General features: G+C 37.1%; 1 protein-coding gene across 1 annotated transcript in view; it reads right to left on the bottom strand.

The window, feature by feature from the left end:
• LOC126354350 (oocyte zinc finger protein XlCOF7.1-like) overlaps nucleotides 1-24,764 on the bottom strand; it is a 94,195-nt gene that overhangs the window by 16,550 nt on the left and 52,881 nt on the right. The window contains exons 6-8 of the mRNA XM_050003924.1: nucleotides 21,742-21,947; nucleotides 14,192-14,393; nucleotides 6,795-6,939 (exon numbers count right to left, since the gene is read on the bottom strand). Of these exons, the coding sequence (XP_049859881.1) occupies nucleotides 6,795-6,939; nucleotides 14,192-14,393; nucleotides 21,742-21,947 (553 nt within the window). The remainder of the gene's footprint in view (nucleotides 1-6,794; nucleotides 6,940-14,191; nucleotides 14,394-21,741; nucleotides 21,948-24,764) is intronic.

Here is a 24,764-nt window from a genome sequence, read left to right on the forward strand (position 1 = left end):
CAAAGGCCACCAGCAGATGATAAATTTAATTCTTTCCTAAAAATATTTGCACAACATTATTACTGCAGTGTTTTATTTTTAATTTAATTTAATTTAATTTTATTTTTTTTTACAGTGAAGACTAACATCTGGGGGTATTAAAAGAGAGCTTTATTTAATGCAAAGGACTAGCTCTAATCAAGATTTAAAAATGCTTTATCAGGTTACCTTCCATTAGGAATGAGAGTGCACTCAGTAATATGATATAAAAATGATAGAGCAGAACAATCAGTCATCCTTTTTTTGCAGATTTTATTCAGCAACTCTAGCAATAGTGCCTATTTCATAGTATCAATGCATGTCAGTCACCTGTTGTTCGTGCGTCTATCACAGTTGTTTCGAGACTTGTGACTTCAAGAGTGTTGACAGACTGCGCTAGATGTCCAAACAGCAGGCAACTGACATCCATTGTACTATGAAATAGTGCACTGACGATGGCTAGCACTGGCTGAAATCTACATTTGCCGAATAAAACCTGCAAAAATGGACGACTGACTGCTATGCTCTATCATTTGTAAATTTATTTCGAAAAAAGACGTATACTGACTGCATTATTAATTATAGCTCAGCCCACCCTAAACAGCATAAAGCAGCATTTTTTTAGGTTTGCTTTTAATCGTGTATTTAGTGTCCCGCTTTCTGAAGAAGACCTGTAAAACCGAACTGGAAATTATTTACTTCATAGCTAAAACCAATAATTATCCTTTGCCTCATATTCAAAAAATTTACGAGAAAATTGCCAATAAATATAGAAATATGGGGGTGAACAAACTGAGTCTAGCGAATAACAAAAATAAGACAATGGGACAGTTAGCCTGAAAATTGTGGCCGCTTTAGGAAACTCAAGGTACAGATATCTTTTTCTTCTAAGAATAATGTGGGACATATTTTAAATCAAGGGATAGATAAAGTCAATCATTTACACCACTCGGGGGTTTATAAAATATTTTGCCCCGGTTGTAAAGAGTGTTATATGGGTCAAACGGGACAGAAAATTGAAACAAGGTTTGCCGAACATGTCGCTGTCAATAGAAGAGACGCAGCTGAAAGATCGAATTTTGCTGCTCATACTGTTAATAGTGGACATGAGCTTGTTGTGATTGGAAAACATGTGAAGATGTTGCATAAAGCCGAAAAGAAAGCTTTTCTTGATCTACTTGAGGATATGGCGATTTTTGCCATTACAGATCGCCTGATGTTTGCCTTCTCAATGGGCAGGTGACATTGAGGGGTGTTCATTTCTGGGAGCTGTTTTCCGAACATTTGCTTGACCGGGGGGTGAGGTGGGGGGAGCAGCTCTGGGGGTTTGCAATATGAATAATGTCTATAACATCCTCCTACCATTTAACCTTGACATTTACTCCATACATCCCGGGTGCCTTTTCGCTGTTTCTTCATAGATAGTGGCGTTTTTCCGCTTATTGAGTGTATGTAATCGGCATAATTTCACTCATTCTACCAGCAATGAAAAATAATAGCTTTTCATCCATTTAGCTAGGTACAAAAGGCACATCATACTTGATAGTTCTATTCCCTCGCAGTGCCATCTACCGTTATGGAAATTATATGTGCTCATCAATAACTATTCTTTTTCCCTGTAGATGGCCTCAGTGGTTCAATCTAGTTCGCTGAAGGAGTAGATTAACAGATTATGTCGTTACTGTTTTTCCATTTTCTAATGATTGACATGTCATTATCAGTATCACCTTACTCGATATACGACAGCCTTTATATTTTTCGGGAAAATTTACGTAGGTAATCGTTGTTTCAATGAATTCTTTAGGCCATTAGAATGTAAGTTCGATGTATTGAGCATATGATCTGTGACCACAAGATTGTTCATATTTGTTCACATTAGAATGATATAATACAGTATGTTGCGTTGTTGTCTTCTTCATGCTTATTTATGTCACCTTACACAGAGTGACGTCTATTCTACAATTTTAACTTTTGGTTTTATAAATGGTTTTGTATTTCTTTATATGTATTAACTTCTTAAAAAAATGTGTATTTTGTGAAATCTGATGCAACTGCCAATTTTCGCACCTAAACTGAGCCTTTCTTATTAAAAAAGAGTGGTTGTTAGATGGCAAATGGTTTTCGGTGTTTACGGTTGGTTTTACATATTTTGAACGTGCTGCTCTTGTTGTTTCATGACTGACTTTTGAGCACCTATTTTATCACTGGTAAAGCAGTTGTTGTTTATGCCCGGTCTCTTGTATTTGTTTTAGCACCGATGATAACTGATATCAGTTGAAATCGATTAGCAACAAGATACATAAATTATATTTCCGTGACTGGTTGCTAAATTCTTTATAATTTTATATTCCACAGTCACCGCACAGAAAGGGAACCTTATGGAACCCAACATTGAGCACAAAAGTGTGTTATCAAAAAGACAAAAACCAATGCAAAATTCAAAGAACAATGTGAGGATCTTCTGGAGCATTACTACACATGAAACAAATAGTCTCAACAACACGAATTATACTGAACTCCCAGACAGCAGCATCACGATGATGATATGAAACTCAAGTCACTGGCTACTATATTCAATGAATTCTTCCTGACTGCAGCTGAAAGCAAGGAGACAAAAAAATGTCCATCAGCAGCATATCCAATAAAGTTACATAGGAAATACATACTCCACTACAGACATCACTTTCACCAACCAATCTGTTATAGAAATTACAGCGGTCATTAGATGACTAAAAAGTAGTAATTCTTTTGGCTATGATGATATCTCAGCCAAAGTAATAAAATCTTGTGCTGTCTTGGTAGTGCCACTCTTGTGTTACCTTTGCAATCACTCAATGAGTTAAGGTGTATTTCCTATACGACTGAAGTACACAGAAGTAACAAAATACTCAAGTGGAGACAAGCAATTGACTTCTAATTATGGACTGATCTCCCACCTCCCATGTTACCAAAATATAATAAACAATATTTCTGAGAATAACCTTTTAACAACAACAATTTTCATAAGGCTTCTTACTGAGAGGGCAATATGTGAACTTAGTTTCAGTACAACTAAGCAATAAAAACTGTACACGCTGTCTGTGTTTTTGGCCTCTTTTTCCGCAATCATGGTTATACAAATTATGTAGGTTAAATAATGTCTTTTGTGGTTGTAATAAAATTTAATTATGATCGTTTATTATTGTCACAAAATATGGTATTTAAACTACATACATCGAATAAAAATGGCCCTGCTGGCACTATCTGCGACCTTGCCAAGGCTTTTGAATGGGTAGTTATTTAATTTTGTTAAGGATAGAATCATATCTTACCAGCAGAAAACAGTGTCTTATGAGCAACTGATATGACTGGAACAATATTACATTCAAAGTAATTAAATATTAAATATGGTGTGTTGCGAGTCACAGTGCTTGGCCCACTGCTGTTCTTGGTCTACATACATGATTTACCAAGGACACTGGAACACTCTCCAAAAACTGCAATGTTTGCTGATGACAAAAGTATGCTGATAAAGGGCCCAAACATAAATACAACAGACAGGCAGACAGGGTAATTATTAAACAGGTCTACTATAGGTTTACAGAAAATATCTTAACTTTTAATCTTAGAAAATCTCATATTATGCCATTCCAAACAAATAACAATGAGACATTTCTTCATAAGAAAGTTCTCTCCAAGTACAAAACTTTTGCAAAAGTGCTGGACAATTAATATGTTCTTTTCAATTTTCCTCTCTCTATTCTTAAATCTTATTAAAGCCTGCCCATTCATCAGTTTACTCTTGTTCCTTATGACAGTAACAAAGCATATTCCACTGACTGGAAAGGTTGGAGTGTTTTAATTCTTCTTTAACCAATCATATAGTATGGCAAGAGAGCATCCTCACTGCCATTGTCTCCTAAGATATTTACCTTTATTCTGTGTACATCAGTCTCTACAAATAATGCTAACGCTTCACATGTATGACATGTTTTCGTGTACCAGATCTTGCTCTTGTCCCTCTGGGCATCAAGTTTTACTGTCTTGATCAGTATTGACTTGTTTCCAGTGTTTGTTCCCAATCAGGTCCCATTAGAAACTTTTTTAGTTTTCAGGTTATTGATGTGCTGGCATGCATTGTCCACGATTATTCTTTTCTAGCGATTGGTTTTGTGTCCACCTCCTATTATTCACAAATTCAGGACAGTTCTTTGCACAATACCCTCCCTGTGTGAATAGATCTCCTGAATTTCTTGTGTCTTCATAGTTTCTGAGATTACCATAAACATTGCGCTTTGGGTGGTCATCACAATTATGATGCATATACTCCCCAAGATAATCTTTCTTCAAGATAATCTTTCTTCCCATGTACATTGTGGATATGGGAATTACCACAGCTGCATTATCTCTGTTCATGTATGTGCCCTTTATTCCTCCAGCTCTTCTCTGTCATGGCTTCTATAGTATCTAGTATTAAACATAATTCCTGTATATCACACAGTGTGTGTGTGTGTGTGTGTGAGTGTGTGTGAGAGAGAGAGAGTGTGTGTGTGTGTGTGTGTGTGTGTGTGTGTGTGTGTGTTGGGGGGGAGGGGGGCAGGGCTCAAGAGGGACAATTTTGTTTATTTCACAACCAATAATTCGTCAGAAACATATCCTCCAATTATTCATAGCTCTTGGATTTTTGATTTCTTGCTATGCTGCAAGTGTGTGTTCCTCCTTGCATAACACCAACACAAAAATCATTTTCTTCCATTTGTCCCAATTTACAGCAAATGCATCTTTAAACAGCTGTTTTAGAAGGGCAGCTGGATGTATATTGGAAACTGGCTAGAATGACTGAAATTTATGCACATTTAAATAATTATCTCTAAAGATGTGATAGTAGCAACAATAACTTATTTCTATTTAACTTCACACATTTTAGCAATTTCTTCACACAGTTTCCTTTCGTCTCTTTCAAAATTGGTAGTTAACACTTTCTTCAGAGGATGAGCACAGGTCCGACCAGGTTGTTGCTGTAACTCACTACATTGGTTTTGCACTCCACTGACATTTTAACTGATGATTCTGTTTTACCTGGGAGACACCTTTCGCTTCTGCAATTTATCTGTCTTGTTTTTTATCCTGCATGAACAAAATTGTCATCATTTCTTCTGACCAAACTTTGTTTCTAGGAATACCCTTGTAGTCCTTGTACCTTGTCTTTAAATCTTTTTGTGCTTACTGCTAAATTCTTCTTCAAGTTCTTTGTTAATAATCTTACGAACATCCATGAGTGAAACCTTGATATTTTTCTCACTTGAGCTTAATCTCTTCCTTCATGATTCATTCCATCTCTATGTCTATCTCTATTGTTCAAAGAGATATTGTTAACTGAAAAGTCCTAATAACTTTTCTTCCCCTGATAACATTCTCTTACTTTGTGCATGAGGCACAACTACGCAAAAATATTGATTTTGCAGTCAGTCATATCCGAGCCTAATTTCATCTCTTTAAATAAGGCTTTTGGAGCTCCAGTCCTCCTGCCATTCTGTCTGTGTTGCTGTAATCAGAGAGAAAGATGGCCTGCTGAGTTTTACTTTAACCACAACAATCTGATTGATGATAGTCCACTTGCAATCTGCTTCCTGACTTCAGCACCAAGATGCAGCCAACATGTTACAAACAGGATCTTGGGATCAGTGCATGTATCACCACATTGTAACACCCCCTTCTCCTTCCTGATATACTGAACATATTCAGAAGATATCACAGCAAGGATCAATGGATGTATCATCACACTGTGACACCCCACCCCCTTCTACTTTTCCTTCCTAATACACTGACCATGTTCAGAAGATGCCAAAGTAAAATTATTTGTAGTATTTACCACTTGAATTGTGAGGAATCATTAGTTGATTAGCAACAGAAGCACTGAGATATAACTAAACTTCTGATTTTTATCAATACTTTCTCACACAGCTGCTTATCACGTCACTAAACAACTGCTTAAGAGCAAATCAGCTTTCCAATGAATATTTCGAAGGAGCAAGATGATAACAGGCGAAGTTCACACATGAGAGCTCGAATAAAAGTGAAGCTGGCATGCAGTGCCAGTTGCCATCTGTACACTCCTACATTGTTGACACAGCAAATTACTTCCGACATTATTGACACAAATAAATATGCCCTCCTATTGTGAATATAATTACAAAGGTTATGTTCCATATCTTACTTATACTGTGCCTTGCAGGGAAGGGCTGGAACATGTTCTTTTATTTTTCATATTTTATACAAAGCAATCACGTGAGCATTTCACAACGGTATAAACAATTTGACCAGCTATCATCTTCATGACTGGTGTCTGGCCAGAGATCCAAACAGGGTACTATTTTAATTCTGGATTATTTTACCCAGGAGGACAACATTAATCATCAAATCATATAAAACACATGCATGTCATTCGCAAATGTAAAAGTGGTAGGAAACAAACTTCTTAAATTTACTTTATCTTGAAAGTGAATTCAAGGGCTAAGCCGGGCATCAGAAACACTTTTTAAAAAATCATGTTAGAAACATCCCAACACATCACTCTGCAGTTAACGTTCATGGCTAGTTATTATAATGTAGTGGAACTCATGGGCATAAATACAGTACACCTACATTAATGCCTTTATCAATATCTATGTACTCTCAGGATTGTGACTAGTGACACTGTATTAAAAATGTAAGCATGGATATCAATAAAACTCTTGTTTACTGTCGATACCGTGTAACACAAATTATTATGTTCAATGTACAGCTGAAGAAATTACCTGTATGTATTCTGATGTGGAACTTCAGTTTTTCTTTCTGTCGGAATTTGCGACTGCAGAAGGTACATGAAAATCTCTTGAGTTCTGTATGTGTGTCCAAGTGAGCACTTAAACTGCTGTGGGTTGAGAATTTTTTGCCACACACCTATATAGATAATGCCAACAGGTGTTATAAAAATTTCTGCACTTAACTAATTCAATGAATCTATTTGAACAATAGATAAATAGACTCTAAATGTAGCAACAAATAGCGGTGGGCATTTGAGTTTCAGTGAATATAGCTTTTTAGTAGCTGTGAAGCGTATACACTAGGGGTGAATTTTATTTTTCGAACTTGCTTCCTGTGCACAACAAAATAAGTTGTGTATAATACAGGCTCAATAGGAAAAGGGAAAGGCATGCTCTTAAGCTGCTTCATTATTTAAAAAAAGGCATAAAATCCTTTTTTTATATCTTAAAAATGTTGCTCAATAGTAGGCGACTTGCCAATAACTTATTCACTCTCAACGTAATTATTGATATTTCTGTATCAATCTTAATACTACAGTCTACAAAGCTACTATGTACGATGTTTGCAAGGCAAATGTGACAAGAAAAATCATCTTTTTTTTATTTTCTTTTTTCTTCTTCCAAAAATTGTTATTGTTGATGTGTCTCCCTTTATGATCTCAAAACATATGGTGATACATAGATACAACCTGAACTACATACTGCTTCTGTTTTCATTTTTGTAAATTATTTATTGTACATCTCCGTCAGATTGATGCCTATCTCAGCCAGATTAACAACAATTTTCACATTACAATAACAACTAGGATTGGCAAAATCTTCATTTCCATGCAACTAAGAAGGATCCGTCTTAAGAAGTTTATCCCTCAAAATCAAACTTTTGAAAAATATCCTCACTTTATTAGAAACATGCAGTTTAATCTCATTACTGATATTGTGTGGGATCTGACTGACTGCTACTTGAACCCCTATAATAATTTTGTCTGCTAGTTCTGGCCCACTGTTCAATGCATTGATTATTGATGCAGAAAGCTAATTAGGAACACGGATGGCCTAAACCACAGAAACAGAGACACATATTATAAATGAATTTAACTTTTTCCAGTGCTACATGATATCATCACTACTGATGACCCAATATTTATAAAGTTCTGAAAGAATACTAACATACAAATTGAATTGTTGGTTTGGAGAGTAAAGGGACTGAACTACAGGATCACCGATCCCTTCTTCCTTAAGCAAGCAGGTCTCAGGTTAATACCATGCCCAAAAGGAGACGGGAAAAGTAAAACTAATTGGGAACCACACTGAAAGACAAAAAAAAGAGGGAAATGTGCACTAACAAGAAAAAAAGCAGTGGAAGGTATTAAAATAATGTAGCAGATGGCCTGGGCTGGGGTGATTGCAAGAAGAAAAACGGATGAGCCAGCGACTCTACAACATGCTAAAATCTCCAGCCGAAAAACACAAGGCTAGAGAAACACAAATATGGAAAAGGCAAACATCAATGCAGACAAATAGCAAAGAAAGAGTGAAAAAGAGTTAAAAATTAGAGAGGGCGAAGGCCTGAGAGAGAAAGCCAGACGCCCACCCTTAGATTGGGTGATAAAAACCTCCCTCTCAAAGAAAACAAAAAACTAGATCAGCCGTTGAGGCATTGTCTCCTAACATGATGCTCAAATCATTATACCCACTGAAAGCAGGCTAAAGCCGGAGATAAGCCAGCCAAAATTTTTGAGAAGAACCTACCGGTGCTCCGAAAGGATAGGCTAAATATGGTTGGTGGTGGCGTATTTGTTGCTGTTAGAAGTAGTTTATCTTGTCGCGAGATTGAAGTAGATAGTTCCTGTGAGTTAGTATGGGCAGAGGTCACTGTTGGCAACCAGAATAAAATAATAATTGAATCCTTTTACAGACCTTCCAGTTCAGATGATACATTTGCTGAAAGGTTCAAAGGAAACTTGAGTTTGATTTCAAACACGTACCCAACTCATATAATTATAGTTGGTGGCGACTTTAATTTACCCTTGATATGTTGGCGAAAATACATGTTTAATTCTGGTGGTACGCATAAAACATCATCTCATCTTAAATTGTGCTAAACGCGTTCTCCGAAAATTATTTCGAGCAATAAGTTCACGAGCCCATGCAAATAGTTAATGGTTATGAAAACACACTTGACCACTTAGCAACAACTAATCCTGAGTTAATAATGAGCATCAAAACGGATACAGGTACTAGTGAGCACAGGGTTGTCATAGTGAGATTGAATACTGTTACCCCCAAATCCTCCAACAATAAACGAAAAATATTCCTATTCAAAAAAATCTGATATAAATTCACTTGACACCTTCCTGAGAGACAATCTCCACTCCTTCCAAATTAATAATATAAGTATAGACCAGATGTGGCTTGAATTCAAAGTAATAGTATTGGCAGCAATTGAGACATTTACACCAAATAAATTAACAAATGACGGAGCTGATCCTCCCTGGTACACAAAACAGGTCAGAACACTGATGCAATAACAACGAAACAAACATGCCAAATTTAAACAGACGCAAAATCCTCAAGATTGGTGATCTTTTACAGAGGCTCAAAATTTAGTGCGGACATCAGTGTGAGATGCTTATAACAGTTTCCATAATGAAACTTTGTCTCGAAACCTGGCAGAAAATCCTAAGAGATTCCAGTAGTATGTGAAGTATGTTAGCAGAAAGAAACAACAATGCCTTCTCTGCATGAAAGCAATGGAAATACTATCGAAGACAGTGCTGACAAATCAGAATTACTAAATACAGTCCTCTGAAATGCCTTCACAAAAGAAGACAAAGAAAATATTCCAGAATTTGAATCACGAAAAGCTGCCTACATGAGTAATGTAGAAGTAAATATACTTGGAGTAGTGAAGCAACTTAAATCACTTAATAAAAGCAAGTCTTCTGGTCCAGACTGTATACCAATTAGGTTTCTTTAAGAGTATGCTGATGCATTAGCTCCATACTTAACAATCATATACAACCGTTTGCTTGACTAAATATCCATAGCCAAACACTGGGAAGTTGCACAGGTCACACTAATATTCAAGAAAGGTACTAAGAGTAATCTACATAATTACAGGCCCATATCATTAACGTCAATATGCAGCAGGATTTTGGAACACATATTGAGTTCAAACATTATGAATTACCTCAAAGAAAACTGTCTATTGACACACAGTCAAAATGGGTTTAGAAAACATCGTTCTTGTGAAACACAACTAGCACTTTATTCACATGAAGTGTTGAGTGCTACTGACAAAGAATTTCAGATCGATTCCCTGTTTCTGGATTTCCCTAAGGCTTTTGACACTATACCACACTAGCGGCTTGTAGTGAAATTGCATGCTTTTGGAATATTGTCTCAATTATGAGACTAGATTTGTAAGTTCCTGTCAGAGAGGTCACAGTTTGTAGTAATTGATGGAAAGTCATCGAGTAAAATAGAAAAGATTTTTGGTGTTCCCCAAGGTAGTGTTATAGGCCCTTTGAAATTCTTTATCTATATTAATGATTTGGGAGACAATCCGAGCAGCCGTCTCAGGTCGTTTGCAGATGACACTGTCATTTATCAACTAATAAAGTCATCACAAGATCAAAACAAATTGCAAAACGATTTAGAAAAGATATCTGAATGGTGCAAAATTGGCAGTTGACCCTAATAATGAAAAGTGTGAGGTCATCCACAACAGTGCTAAAAGGAATTTGTTAAACTTCAGTTACACGATAAATCAGTCAAATCTAAAGGTCATAAACTTAACTAAATACCTAGGAATTACAATTACGAACAACTTAAATTAGAAGAAACTCATAGTAAATGTTGTGGGGAAGGTTAAAAAAAGACTGCATTTTATTGGCAGGACACTTAGAACTCCTACACTACGCTTGTCTGTCCTCTTTTAGTATACTGCTGCATGGTGTGGGGTCCTTACCAGACAGGACTGACAAAGTACATCGAAAAAGTTCAAAGAAGGGCAGCATGTTTTGTATTATCGCAAAATATGGGAAAGAGCGTCACTGAAATGATAAGGATTTGGGCTGGACATCACTAAAAGAAAGGCGTTTTTCGTTATGATGGATAGGATTTGGGCTGGACATCATTAAAAGAATGGTGTTTTTCATTGTCATGGAATCTTCTCATGAAATTCCAATCACCAACTTTCTCCTCTGAATGTAAAAATAGTTTGCTGACACCGACCTACACAGGTAGAAATGATCACCATGATAAAATAAGGGAAGTCTGAGATCGTACGGAAAGATATTGGTGTTCATTCTTTCTGTGTGCTATGTGAAGTTGGTATAATAGAGAACTGAGAAGGTGGTTCGATGAACTCTCTGCCAGACACTTAAATGTGATTTGCAGAGTATCCATGTAGGTGTAGATGTAGATAAACATCATAGGCAGTGTGGTGAGAAGATTAAAAGTCAGTCTCAGGGCAGCTAAAACTGAGCAGTTCAACAAGATGTGGACCACAGTCAAGTGGGAATCACAGCAACACTGAGATGGGTCCTCGAGATGAAGGAGGTGACCATGAGTCAGCCGATATGGCTGATGTACAGCCAGCAAAGGACAATGGAGTACCTGTGAGTGGCGGTCATGGGTGACCTCCACACATTCGTTGTCTCCTTGGTAACACGTGATTTATTGGTATACTGAGGGTACACCACTCAGAATCCCAGATACCAAAAATTTTATAATGTACAGCTGATTGAAGATCAGTTTCTGGTGTGCCAATCTCTACGGTTGGGTTACTGGTAGCCTGTTTGGCTAGCCTGTCAACAAGTTCATTGCTTGGGATCCCGACATGTCTTAGGGTCCAAATGAAGGCCACAGAACATCCACTTTTTTTGAGGGCGTAAAGAGACTCCTTAATAGTTGTTACCACAGGATGGCAAGGGAAGAACTGGTCAAGATCTTGTAGGCTGTTTAAGGAGTCACTACAGATGACGAAGTGCTCACCTGTGCAGGAGCGGATACGCACAAGAGTGTGAGAGATGGCTATCAACTCTGCAGTGAAAACACTGCAGCCATCCGGAAAAGGAGTGCCGTTCAGTATGTCCAGCGAAGCCAACATGACCATTGACCATCGAGCCATCCATGTAGGTTATTTCTGAGTCCTGGAACTTGCCAAGAATAGAGAAAAATTGCGTACGGAGAACCTCATGTGTAACTAAGCCCTTTGGGCACTGTGATATGTCTGAACAAAGCTGTGGCCGAGGCATGAACCATGGAAGTGTACGTGGGTGGATCCCAGGAAAGGTGGTAGAGGGAATGTCTCAATTTCAGTGAGAAGGGCCCAAACAACGACTGCAATTGGAACCCCGATCTGGGCTGCCATTGCGGGATACGGGTTTCTGTGTTAGGGAAAAGGAGACTGTAATATAAATATTGAAACAAACTACAAATGTGGTCAGTATAATGTGCAAGCAGTTGTTGTCGTCTGAGCTGCAATGGAAGTACTCCCAATTTCCAAGAGGAGGCTGTCCGCTGAGTTTGTTCAGAAAGCTTCCGTCGCAAGTCAAACTCCACAGTGGTGTATAGGGTCCAGGGGCCGCAGCAGTTAGGGTGATGCTGAGCCATATGCAGGGCTCCCGTAGCCAGCAAGATGGGACTGCACTAGGATTTTGTACTGCTGCAGCAGTGTAGGCCGATCTGCATCCCAGTCGGTGTGGCTCAGGCTTTGAAGAATGTTTAGATGCTGCCAACTCTTTTCCTTTGGCTGATGAAGGTGTGGAAGCTAAGTTAAGCAGATGTCGAAAACCAGTCCTAAAATGCGATAAGTCTCCACTACATGAAATAGTCTGTCATTGAGGTAAAGTTCTGGATGTAGGTGGACAGTACAATAATGGCAGAAGTGCATGACGCAAGTATTGGTGGCTAAAAACTGCGTCTTTTGTATGGCTCCCTGCAGTCAACGGTCAACCACACCAACAGCAGAGGAGCAAAAGGAAATACAAAAGTCGTCAGCATATGAAAAGGGTGATGCGGAGGACCTGACTGCCACTGCAAGACCATTAATGGCCACTAAGAGGAGTGGGACACTCAGTACAGAGCCCTGCAGGACTCTCTTCTTTTGGACAGGGGGGGGGCTGTGTGAACCACCGACTCTAACTCTGTAACTGTGGAGCAACATACAAATAATTGCATTGGTTCAGTACGGTCACAGAATCAAGCTTCAACATCCCTACTTTCATAGACAACTTTCGCCTGCTGTATTCTGCAGCAAGTTAATCAACTGAAATATTTCTATAATTAGCAGCATGCATGTGTAGTGAATTTTTATTTTATTTTATTTAGATTAATTTCCACTATAAATAAATAGTATACTGAATTGCTGAAATTTTTACTTGCTTGATCCAAGTTCACACGGGTGGGTGGGTGGACACTGTTTCTTTTCAATTATTAATTTCTGGCATTCTTCCAGCATATTTTTGCAGTTGCCTCCAGTGTTAATATATAGCTTCTAATTTTGATACACTGTTACTATGATACTATGTCAAAAGTCCTGATTTTTTTCCGATAAATTGTCACTTCCAAAACAGCAAGTGTGACACTCCAACAAGGGAGGGAGGGAGGGAGGGAGGGAGGGAGGGAGGGAGGGAGGGAGGGAGGGACGGACGGAGGGAGGGAGGGACGGAGGGAGGGAGGGAGAGAGAGAGTGAGGGAAAGAAAAAGAAGATGAAATCCTGAATATTTCGTTGACAGATAGTACTTTAACTCCATTTATCTCACTTGAATCATGCTCAAACAAATATATTACAAACTAAAGTGGAAGTCATTGTACTTGTTGCAACATATACCTTCCTATCAAAGTAAACTACTGGGCCGAGTTGAGCTGTGTAGCTAAAGGGTTTGGTTCAGATCGCTCTGAGCTCCTCTATCTGTCTTGGGGTCACTAACCCCACATGAAACTTTACCAGTAAGAACTGTGAAATGAGAATGCTTTCAGTTCATGAAATTGAACTAAAATACACATTCATTATGTTATGAATTTATTATGTAGAAGTAATATTTTGCAAAGTTGGCATTGTTTCAGGATTTCCCTTATCCCACTGAACCCAAATTATACAGCTCATTTTTAAGTGAGATGGAACAATACTGGGGGATGGACCAAGAAAAATGATTGAAAGTTCAAAAAGTTATGCCCTAATATATATTTTTCTTCTATTTTAAATGTACTGCAATACAAATAACAAAAAATCTCACTTATATTCCTACTCAAATGAATATTTCAGATTAAATTCAAGGACAGAAGCGGCATATTTTTACAAAAGAAAATGATGATAAAAATTCAGTGTTTTTAATAATAGCAGAAATATATTAATGATTTTATGCAGTAAGTTGTTTACCTGACATAAGAATTTCCTTTCAAACCGATGAAAACATATTTTGTGCCTCGTTAGATGTATTCTCTTCGTAAATGTTTTCGAGCATTCATCGCATGTGAAAAGGCTCTCGTGCCTCTCATGACGATTTACTTTATGTTTCTGCAAGGATGTTCTGAGCTTAAAATTTAAACCACACTCATCACAGAAAAAGCTATTTGCACCCCTGAAACACAAAGCTTCAATCAAATATATACACAAGTTCTGGCTATTCATTACCAGGAATCTTGTGAAATTGCTTTAGATTATGTTCATACCTCAATTATAGAAACAAACAGTTAAAAATACTTTACACAAAAAATGTACAAAAAGTTTCAAAGTTTGCTGGTTTGAATAGCATGAAGGATTCTGCTCTACATCTCCTAACACTGACCAGAGTTACTCAGTTTTGTGGCTCCACAGAAGGTAGCAGTAAATGAATGACAGTAGAAGAGATTATACTCCATGGCCAGTGGCAGTGTTCCTAGGATACTTCTAAGGAAAAACAACAGCCAATAGCCTTGTTCCGATCCAGCAGTCACATGAAGATTTTAAGTGCACGAGGTATATCAACGACGAAATTACAATGATGACAACAATAAAAACATCCAATCACCACTTCAACATAAGACTGCTGAGCGACAACTTTGAACTTGATGTCATGGCTACAGATAGCGCAGTACAATTATACCATGAGTGATTAGCTTTATTCTTTCCATTTTTTGTATGCCTCCAATGATTTACCAGTATTTTATTAATACAAGAAGATACAGTTGGATATATAGGATGCAGATAGTGATTACTGGATCAAGACTCCCTTCGAATGCTTTCTTGGCAAATGACTTTCTATTTTCACATTCTCCTCTATTTATTTATCTCTTCAGATCCAAGAAAAAGAGAGCTATGGTTTTGAAAGCATCAACATTTATTTACCTTATGGTACCCATCATTCCAAACCTCTTTCACAGTTTATAGTTCACAAAAAATCTCATTATTATTTTTATTATGAATATGACAATGAATAACTAAGGACAGCAATATAAAAGAGCCAATCCTTTATAAAGTTAAAATTTGTGTATGTAGGCTAAAGAATTCTGAACAGAACTGAAATATATAGTTTCTCTAAAATTACACACACTATCTGGTAATGTAACCAGGGTTGTTTATAACCTTTCTGTTTTTACCAATGGTGTCTTTCATTAATGCAATTTCTTTCAGATACACCTTTAGAGAGAGAGAGAGAGAGAGAGAGAGAGAGAGAGAGAGAGAGAGAGAGAGAAGTAAGTGAAGCAGGTTAAAATTTACTTTCTTGACAAGATCTTTATAAACGGTACAATAGTTCACTCGAACAAGACTGTGTGAGATAATGTTTTGGCTTCATTGATGAAATCATATTGGAATTCACATGAAGTAATTGAGGAACCCTACAGAAAACCTAAGTCTCAATGGTTGGATGGGGATTTGAACCTCACTTCTAAATATCAGTCCTCTATCTTAACAGCTTCACTCATTTGCCAAATTTTGTCATTTAAGCAAATATGCATCATAGTAAGGAAGATACTTAAGAGGAAGAAGACCAGGGACAGACTGCTACTCACCATACGGCAGAGATGTTGAGTCGCAGACACGCACAACAAAAAGACTAATAGACTTTTTGTTGTGCCTGTCTGCGACCCAACATCTCCCACTATATCATGAACAGCACCCTATCCTTTTCATAATATCGACTTTTATGTTCTCCTTCCACAGAATTTAATTTATGGATAAATGCAAGCCTCATCTGAGAGGTTTATGAAAGAAGTCACACATGCCTCTTATTAATGCAGGTTCTCTGACTTAAGAAGACGTAAGTATACACAATCAGCAGAAATCTAACAAGAGCTAAACTTAAAATGTTATAGAAATGATTTCCAATGAACCATTCAACATATTTATATGCATGTTGCAGGATCTACACTCTGTCTGTAAAAACTAAGAACTCTAGGAACCTTTTTTTACATGCTATACAGTGGCAATCACTTATTATGGCAGCCAGAAACCACAAGAAGATTTCTTAGAGTTACTATATCACCGCAGCAGCAGTCAGAGAAAGTGAATTGTCAGTGACTTTGTTTCCTTCATTCTGTGTTCTTAATGCTAATAATTAATTTCAGAGAATTACGAATGAGATAATGCAAGCAATAAAACTGCAAAAAAGCGGGTGAGACAGATGGTTTAATGAAAAACATTTTGTGGATTATATTCAACATGTATGCTAAAAGTGAATATCCATCAGCAGAAATATTACTTTTGCATATGAATAAAGCCAAAAATTTTGAAAGGAGCAAGTGGTCTACACTGAGGATAATTAAAGATATGGGTTTTGGGTATCAGGAAAGAGCGACGGGAGGAAACTGCTAATGAAGCATAGTGGTACTGCAGGTCTGGGGACTGTGTTTTTGAGAACAATGCACGAGATCAAACAAGATAACATATCTCAAATTCATTACATAGATGAAACATACACCAATCAAAAGCACAGAAAGGGAATGTGCTACACAATGAGTAATGGGTATGGTGAACTTAAAGTTGGCAAAAGTAATTGATTTACAGTGCTTCATGTTGGGTCAGCAGAATATAGCTTTATTCTACAGAGTAAGCTGATTTTAATGTGTCAAAGACTAAGAATTTTGAAGATTACCATTCTGAAATGACATACAGTGTTCTTAAAAATGATTTGAACAACAATTGTTGCCAATTTCCCAGCACACTTCTAACAGAATACCCCATAGTTTATAGCAGACCAGAGCAAAATTGCTGGTACTTATCAGTAATCACGAGCCTGCGGACAGAACTTATGAGAAGATGAAATTGCAAAGCAGCATGGACACAATGTTGTTGAGTCACTGTCATTATAGCACAACAGAGCTGGTCTTAAAGCTCAGGCAAAATCATATATTGTGAAGAAGAACAATATACTCAGAACTGTACATGTTGAGAAGGTTCACACACATGACAGTAGACAATAAACACCAGACAATATTTCAACATCTGCAGGTATAGCTTGCATAAGGCACATGGGAAAACTAGAGGATGAAGAATAATGAAAAAACTGTCAGGGATGCGACTATGAAACCTTTTATTACTAACTCTTTGTGAGTGAGATTTCTTACAATGAACTATGGAAGTATTAATTACTGTACTTATGATTTTGTTACCATAACTATATCTACAGCTGCATTAAAAAATAAGGACAAAGGTTCATCTTTGGCTCCTAAAATGTATTTTACTGTATAAGACACATTAAGTCCCATGTAAATATATAAATATTGTAAGCAGTTCATACAAAAAAGCAGCAGATATTGTAAGCAGTTCGTAAATAATAATAATAATAATAATAATAGTTGCTAAACATAGTAATGAAAAATTGGAAAACCACACTTAATATCCAAATAAATTCAAATAATATCACATCACAGCCATTACAGATTAAGCGTGGAATATACCAAGGAGACTCATTAAGTCCTTTCTGGTTCTGCCTTGCTCTGAACCCACTACCCAACATGCTAAATAATACAAATTATGGATACAATATTACGGGAACATACCCACACAAAATCACACATTTGCTATACATGGATGATCTAAAACTACTGGCAGCAACAAATCAACAACTCAACCAATTACTGAAGATAACAGAAGTATTCAGCAATGATATAAATATGGCTTTTGGAACAGACAAATGTAAGAAAAAAAGCATAGTCAAGGGAAAACACACTAAACAATAAGATTACATATTGGATAACCACAGCGACTGCATAGAAGCGATGGAAAAAACAGATGCCTATAAATATCTAGGATACAGACAAAAAATAAGAATAGATAATACAAATATTAAAGAAGAACTAAAAGAAAAATATAGACAAAGACTAACAAAAATACTGAAAACAGAATTGACAGCAAGAAACAAAACAAAAGCTATAAATACTTATGCTATACCAATATTGACCTACTCATTTGGGGTAGTGAAATGGAGTAACACAGACCTAGAAGCACTCAATACACTTACACGATCACAATGCCACAAATATAGAATACATCACATACATTCAGCAACAGAAAGATTCACATTAAGCAGAAAGGAAGGAGGAGGGGATTTATCGACATAAAAAACCTACATTATGGACAGGTAGACAATTTAAGAAAATTCTTTCTAGAACGAGCAGAAACTAGCAAAATACACAAAGCAATCACTCATTTAAATACATCAGCTACACCACTGCAATTTCATAACCACTTCTACGACCCTTTAGATCACATAACATCAACAGATACGAAGAAAGTAAATTGGAAAAAGAAAACACTACATGGCAAGCACCCGTATCATCTAACACAGCCACACATCGATCAAGACGCATCCAACACATGGCTAAGAAAAGGCAATATATACAGTGAGACGGAAGGATTCATGATTGCAATACAGGATCAAACAATAAATACCAGATATTACAGCAAGCATATTATTAAAGATCCCAATACAACAAGAGATAAATGCAGACTTTGCAAACAACAAATAGAAACAGTAGATCACATCACAAGCAGATGTACAATACTAGCAAATACAGAATACCCCAGAAGACATGACAATGTAGCAAAAATAATACATCAACAGCTTGCCTTACAACATAAACTTATAAAACAACACGTTCCCACATACAAGTATGCACCACAAAATGTACTGGAGAATGATGAATACAAATTATACTGGAACAGAACCATTATAACAGATAAAACAACACCACATAACAAACCTGACATCATACTCACCAATAAAAAGAAGAAATTAACACAAATAATCGAAATATCCATACCCAATACAACAAATATACAAAAGAAAACAGGAGAAAAAATTGAAAAATACATCCAACTGGCTGAGGAAGTCAAGGACATGTGGCATCAGGATAAAGTTGACATTATACCAATTATACTATCAACTACAGGAGTCATACCACACAATATCCACCAGTACATCAATGCAATACAGCTACCTCCAAACTTATACATACAACTACAGAAATCCGTAATTATTGATACATGTTCAATTACCCGAAAGTTCCTAAATGCAATATAACATATACCGTACAGTTAAAAGGAAGTCATGCTTGATCAAGGTCCGCGTCACTTTCTACTTCTGACCAGACATAACGTCTGAGATAAGAAAGAAATAATAATAATAATAATAATAATAATAATAAGCTTTTAATATCACACTAAATCTTCTGTTTCTGATATCATTAACTTACATATTTTCACAGTTTGAGATTGACTTAAGTATATCTGATTAATGTAGCTGCCAAACACAAGCAATACAAAGAATCATTTGATCAACAAATCAGATCATTCTAAGTGTAGTTTTTTGTGGCTGTTATCACTGTCAATAAAATTCTTCTTGGTGTGAGCGCATTTTCAGTATGTAAAATTCTCCTACACTTCGGCCACTGTTGCAAATGGTCTTCCTCAGGGTGTTGTGCTTTTGCTGAACGAGATACGAAAAGATGTCTGTTTCCACCAATAAATGATGTATAACACCCCTCCTCCTCATCCTCAATACCCTACCATATTACAAAAACAGCTTCTTCCTCTAGAATGCAAAAAGTAAGTTTTCTGATTATGCATCAGCATAACACCCTCAGGAATGCCATTTGCAACAGTGGCCAAATCGTTGGAGAATTTTATGTATTAACAATATGGGCACATACCCAGAAGAATTTTACTGAAAAAAAGATCATTATTGTTCAAAGTACAAAATTTAAACACTGACAGTATTTAAAGAGAAAAGCTACAACAACAACATCATGATTAATATAAACACTGACTCTAAAAATGCTTGTTGGTTGCTGAAAAAATCTTGTAGCTGTTTTTGGAGACTTTTTTCTTTCCACATTTACAATATATTTTGGGCCCAGCCCATCGTCTGGTGACCTGTCAGTAGTTAAAATTTGGGTTTCCAAACTCTTCCCCTAATACAAATGCAATGTACATATCATATGCAATTACATAAGCTCAAGAGGCAATTGTATATGCTGTACGTCAAGAAATGCGTGTGGTACATAAGGTGCAACAACCTTTCACTTGCACAGACAGAAACCAAATGTACCAGCACCAGAGCGGTAGGTAATGCACACCATGGCTGATAGAGGGCACCCTGGGCTAGCACAATGCATGGCAGAACCATCAGCATCAAAACAAAATTTATTAAAAGTTGCACAGCAAGATTACTATCAATGACTTACACAAACTCTGTAAGATATGACAGGAACTACATGTGTAAAAATTACAGGATATTAAAAAAATAAACTCAAAAATGTGGCAAATTTCATCAAACATTTGATGTTATAAATAGTTGTCGCAAAGAGCACACGATTTTTACTTCCAGTGGCAACTGAAGAAATTATCAATAAGACGAAAATATCAATATCTTGTTCCACAGATCTGCTCATTAAGTAATCAATCATGCAAGCACCATCTGTGCACGAAAATTTAAAGGTCTTCCAAAACATCCAAATAAACACTCTTATTCTCACATTGAAGAATCTGTACATTGTTTTTGATATCATGAAGCGGATGATTACACTCATGTAAGTGGATTTCTAATGCAGTATCACAGCTAGAATAACCATGTTCCCTACATTGAGTTCTGAACTCCCTCCCAGTCTGTCTGATGTAAAACTTGCAACAAGCTCCACACTTAATCTTATAGACTCCCCCCCAACCCTCCAAATGCATCCTTATGATACTGGCAGTTCTGCTACAAGGTGCTGTGCTAGCCGAAGATGCCATCTATCGGCCATGGTGCGTGTTACCTACAGCTCTGGTGCTGGTAAATTTGGTTTCTGTCTGTGCAAGTGATAGGTTATTGCACCTGATATACCATACGCTTTTCTTGATGTGTGGAATTTACAACTGCCTCTTGTGCTGCAATAGCTGCATATGGTATGTAGATTTGTGTGTGTTTTGATATCTTCGATTTATTATCATTTTTGTGTGTTTTTGAACCTTGTATTTGTGTATACATGCATTAGTATTATGGGAAGAGTCTGTAATTTCAAATTTTAATTACTGACAAGTCACCAGATTTTGGACTGGGCCCATAACATGTTGTGAATGTGGAAATAAAAAAATCTCCAAAACCAGCTACTAGATTTTTTTCAACAACTAACAACCCTTTTAAGTCATTTTTATCATATATGTCATGATTGCTGCCTACCTTTACCAGGACTTCCAGTCTGAAATAAACATCACTATTACTCTCAATACTGTCATGTGTGTGATTATCTACGCATTTGCATTATTGAGAATGCAGATCACTATGGTGTATGCCAGCATTCCTACTGAACTGAAAAACAGAAGTAAATCTCTCGGCATTACATTCACATTCTGTCTCCCCCCCCCCTTTCCTCCTCTTACTGTGCAGAATCCACTACCCACCCACTTTCTTTACTACTCCAAACTCTTATATTAACACTTATCCTCCTCAATTCTACTCAATTACAAACCTGTGTGCCTTGCTTTTATGTTGGTTGAGTTCACGTGGATAATCATACTTGTTTGGGCAGAGCTCACAGCGATATGGGCCACCAGAACAGCGTGCCAGATGGTACAATGTTCGAGCCAAGCTTCTGAATTCTTCTCGGCAAAGGCCACAAAGGAATTTGCGAAGCTGTCTCAGGTGTTCAGCACTTGCTACTGCCTCCCGTCCTAGCTGCACTCATAAAAGAAGAAGAAAATGTAGAAATTAGTCACAGTGATCAGTGGAACAACAGCTTTCCCTTTACCTCAAAACACATTCTTGAAATTGGAAGAAATATAATTTTTTTGGTAGATCACAATATCTCTGCTAAAAACGAAGCATAATGTGATAAAGGAAAACATTTAGAAGTAAATCACATGAAGGACAAAAAATAAAACAGGTGATATGAGACAGATGTTCTAATGTAGATTAGAGTCAATGGTAAAGACAATTTTAAATAAACACAGAACAAGCGATTCAAGTTTCCTATCTGGTGTGTAAATTAGCAGCGGTCATGCAGAGTCGTTGATCGGTCTGTGGGTATACAAGCCAGTATAGAACTTAGATCCGTTCTGTCCGATCAAACATTCATTCTCCGTATTACACACACTTAAAATAAATGGAGCAGTAAACATATAAGCCAAAGATCAACAGGCAAAAACAGACAGTTAGTGCACAACAACAGAGAACAGCAACTGAGCACAAATTACAGAAAAGCAAGGCATTGACAAGAAACCATTATAACACAACAAAAAAGCAAATATAGAAAAATAGTCCATTTTTGCTTTTAAGAAGCAACCAGCACTTTTGCAGGTATAGTTTACATTTTCATACAGGTAATGGACTTTTCAGCTATCAATCCAGTGTAAATTAGAGTAAGATAGTAACAGGAATAAAGTGGAGATCAGTGAAAACACAAAGGAAAGTTTACAGTAACTTATTACTATAAGTGAGGTAGGTACTAGAATGTATATCTACTGAATGCAATCACAGGAGTATTCAATGCAGCCACACAGACAAGAGAGTAAAAGTCACAAGAAAACTATTAGGATAATTAACTCTGATGTTGTGAATGATATTTCCTCACTCAGACAACAATGTTTGTACTAATGTGTTATTTGTCTGCCTTCTTGTAATGTAGCCAAGGTTATCCATCATTACATGAAACCACTAAATGTAGCAATCTATATAGTTGAATTTGAATCTGCTTCACAGGATGATAACAGAGCTTTCAAATTCAACAGACAAAAAACCACTCCCTTCGGGGCAACAAGTGGCCCATCGGGACCATCTGAGCACCGTGTCATCCTCACTGAGGATGCGGATAGGAGGGGTGTGTGGTCAGCACACCACTCTCCCGGTTGTTACGATGGCTTTCTTTGACCGGAAATTTAACAGACAGAGCTTTCAAATTTAAGAGACAGCTTTCAAATTTAACAGCCCTTACTCAAGTCTCACCTCTAATAATTCAAGTATTAGAGCAGCAGAAGCAGCATTCACTGCTAACATTTTGATCTTGCTTTTGTTCTCCATTCCTCTTCTTGCAAATGCTTTCATACCCACACATAAATAGCTTCACTTTCTGATAAACTGATTACAGAAGGAAAGTTACTTCAGTTCAGCTCAGATATGTATTAACAGTTCTTGACGCAAGTGATTAAAAATTGTAATAATACAAGCCTATACAGACAATTATTTTTTTTAGTGTCTGTGAAGAACAAGTTCTCATAGCTTTCTTCAACTACAAACTGTGACCCATATGTCTATGATAGGCTGCGATTTAAAGAATTACCAGGCAGTCTGCTACACCCCATGTCCGCATTTATCAACACAACAATTAGCTCTAAATATATTTGTATGTGCATATGTGGGGAAAAGGGGAGGGGGAGAGAGAGAGAGAGAGAGAGAGAGAGAGAGAGAGAGAGAGAGAGAGAGAGAGAGAGAGAGAGAGAGAAGTATATGGAACAAATCCAACTATTCAGTTTACAATTACATAAAAATGTTACATAAAGATACCTTATACACTATGACATACATCATCCATGTGGTGCCACTTCTCTTGAATTCAATTTTCAGCTATCTGTGAGAATTTACTCACGACTTGGGCTAACAGGCATTCAACAATCAAATCCATCTCTCCAATTCCCACTTCCCAAACTCCATTAAACTCTGGAGTTTATTAGTGCTGGTACACACACTTTCAAATATCCCGCATGAAAAAGTTAGAAGTGGACATGTCTTATGATCCTGGAGGTCATGGCACATCACCAAAATGAGGAATCAGGTGTAGAGGGAAAATGAACACCGCTGATGTTTATCTGCTGTAAGGAATATGTTCAGCATGTGTACCTAATGTCTGGAGTTCCCTGTCACTGTTTTGCCATCCTTCTCAAGAGAGAGAGAGAGAGAGAGAGAGAGAGAGAGAGAGAGAGAGAGAGAGAGAGAGTGGTTACACCAAACCATATGGTCACACATGGGGAGTGAAGAAATCTTTCATGAACTACATAACTGCTCATAAACACTTTTGTTTGGGTCAGCTGCACAGATGACTTGCATACACAAATTTAAGTCTTCTTGTTGTTGGAAGTCCCAATCATTCATGTGCTGAACTATCAATATTTTTTACAGATGGAAATTTATATCCAAAAATAATATTTTTCTCACAGGCTCAAGGCACATCTGTAGACAGTGTGAATATTGATATGCAGATCATCTCAGGCTCCTGATGACTCACAATACCAATGTGAGGTGTCCCCACTTTTTTTTTTATCAGAACTTAGCACTTTCTTTTTAAGAATGTTTTCTGTTGTTCTGAAAGCTGTAACCCATCATAGGACTGCACTGCAATTTCAGCTGAGCAATTAAAACAGCAGTGAAATATGTGCCTTGTTGCAACAACAGACTTGGCATCTGGACCAAAAGTTTCATAAGCAAAAACAGTACTTCACAGATTAATTACTACTGAAATAGTGAACATTTCTGAAGTGAATGATGTATGCATTGTGTCCC

This window comes from Schistocerca gregaria, chromosome 3 (assembly GCF_023897955.1).
Source record: "Schistocerca gregaria isolate iqSchGreg1 chromosome 3, iqSchGreg1.2, whole genome shotgun sequence".
Taxonomy (NCBI): Eukaryota; Metazoa; Arthropoda; class Insecta; order Orthoptera; family Acrididae; genus Schistocerca; species Schistocerca gregaria.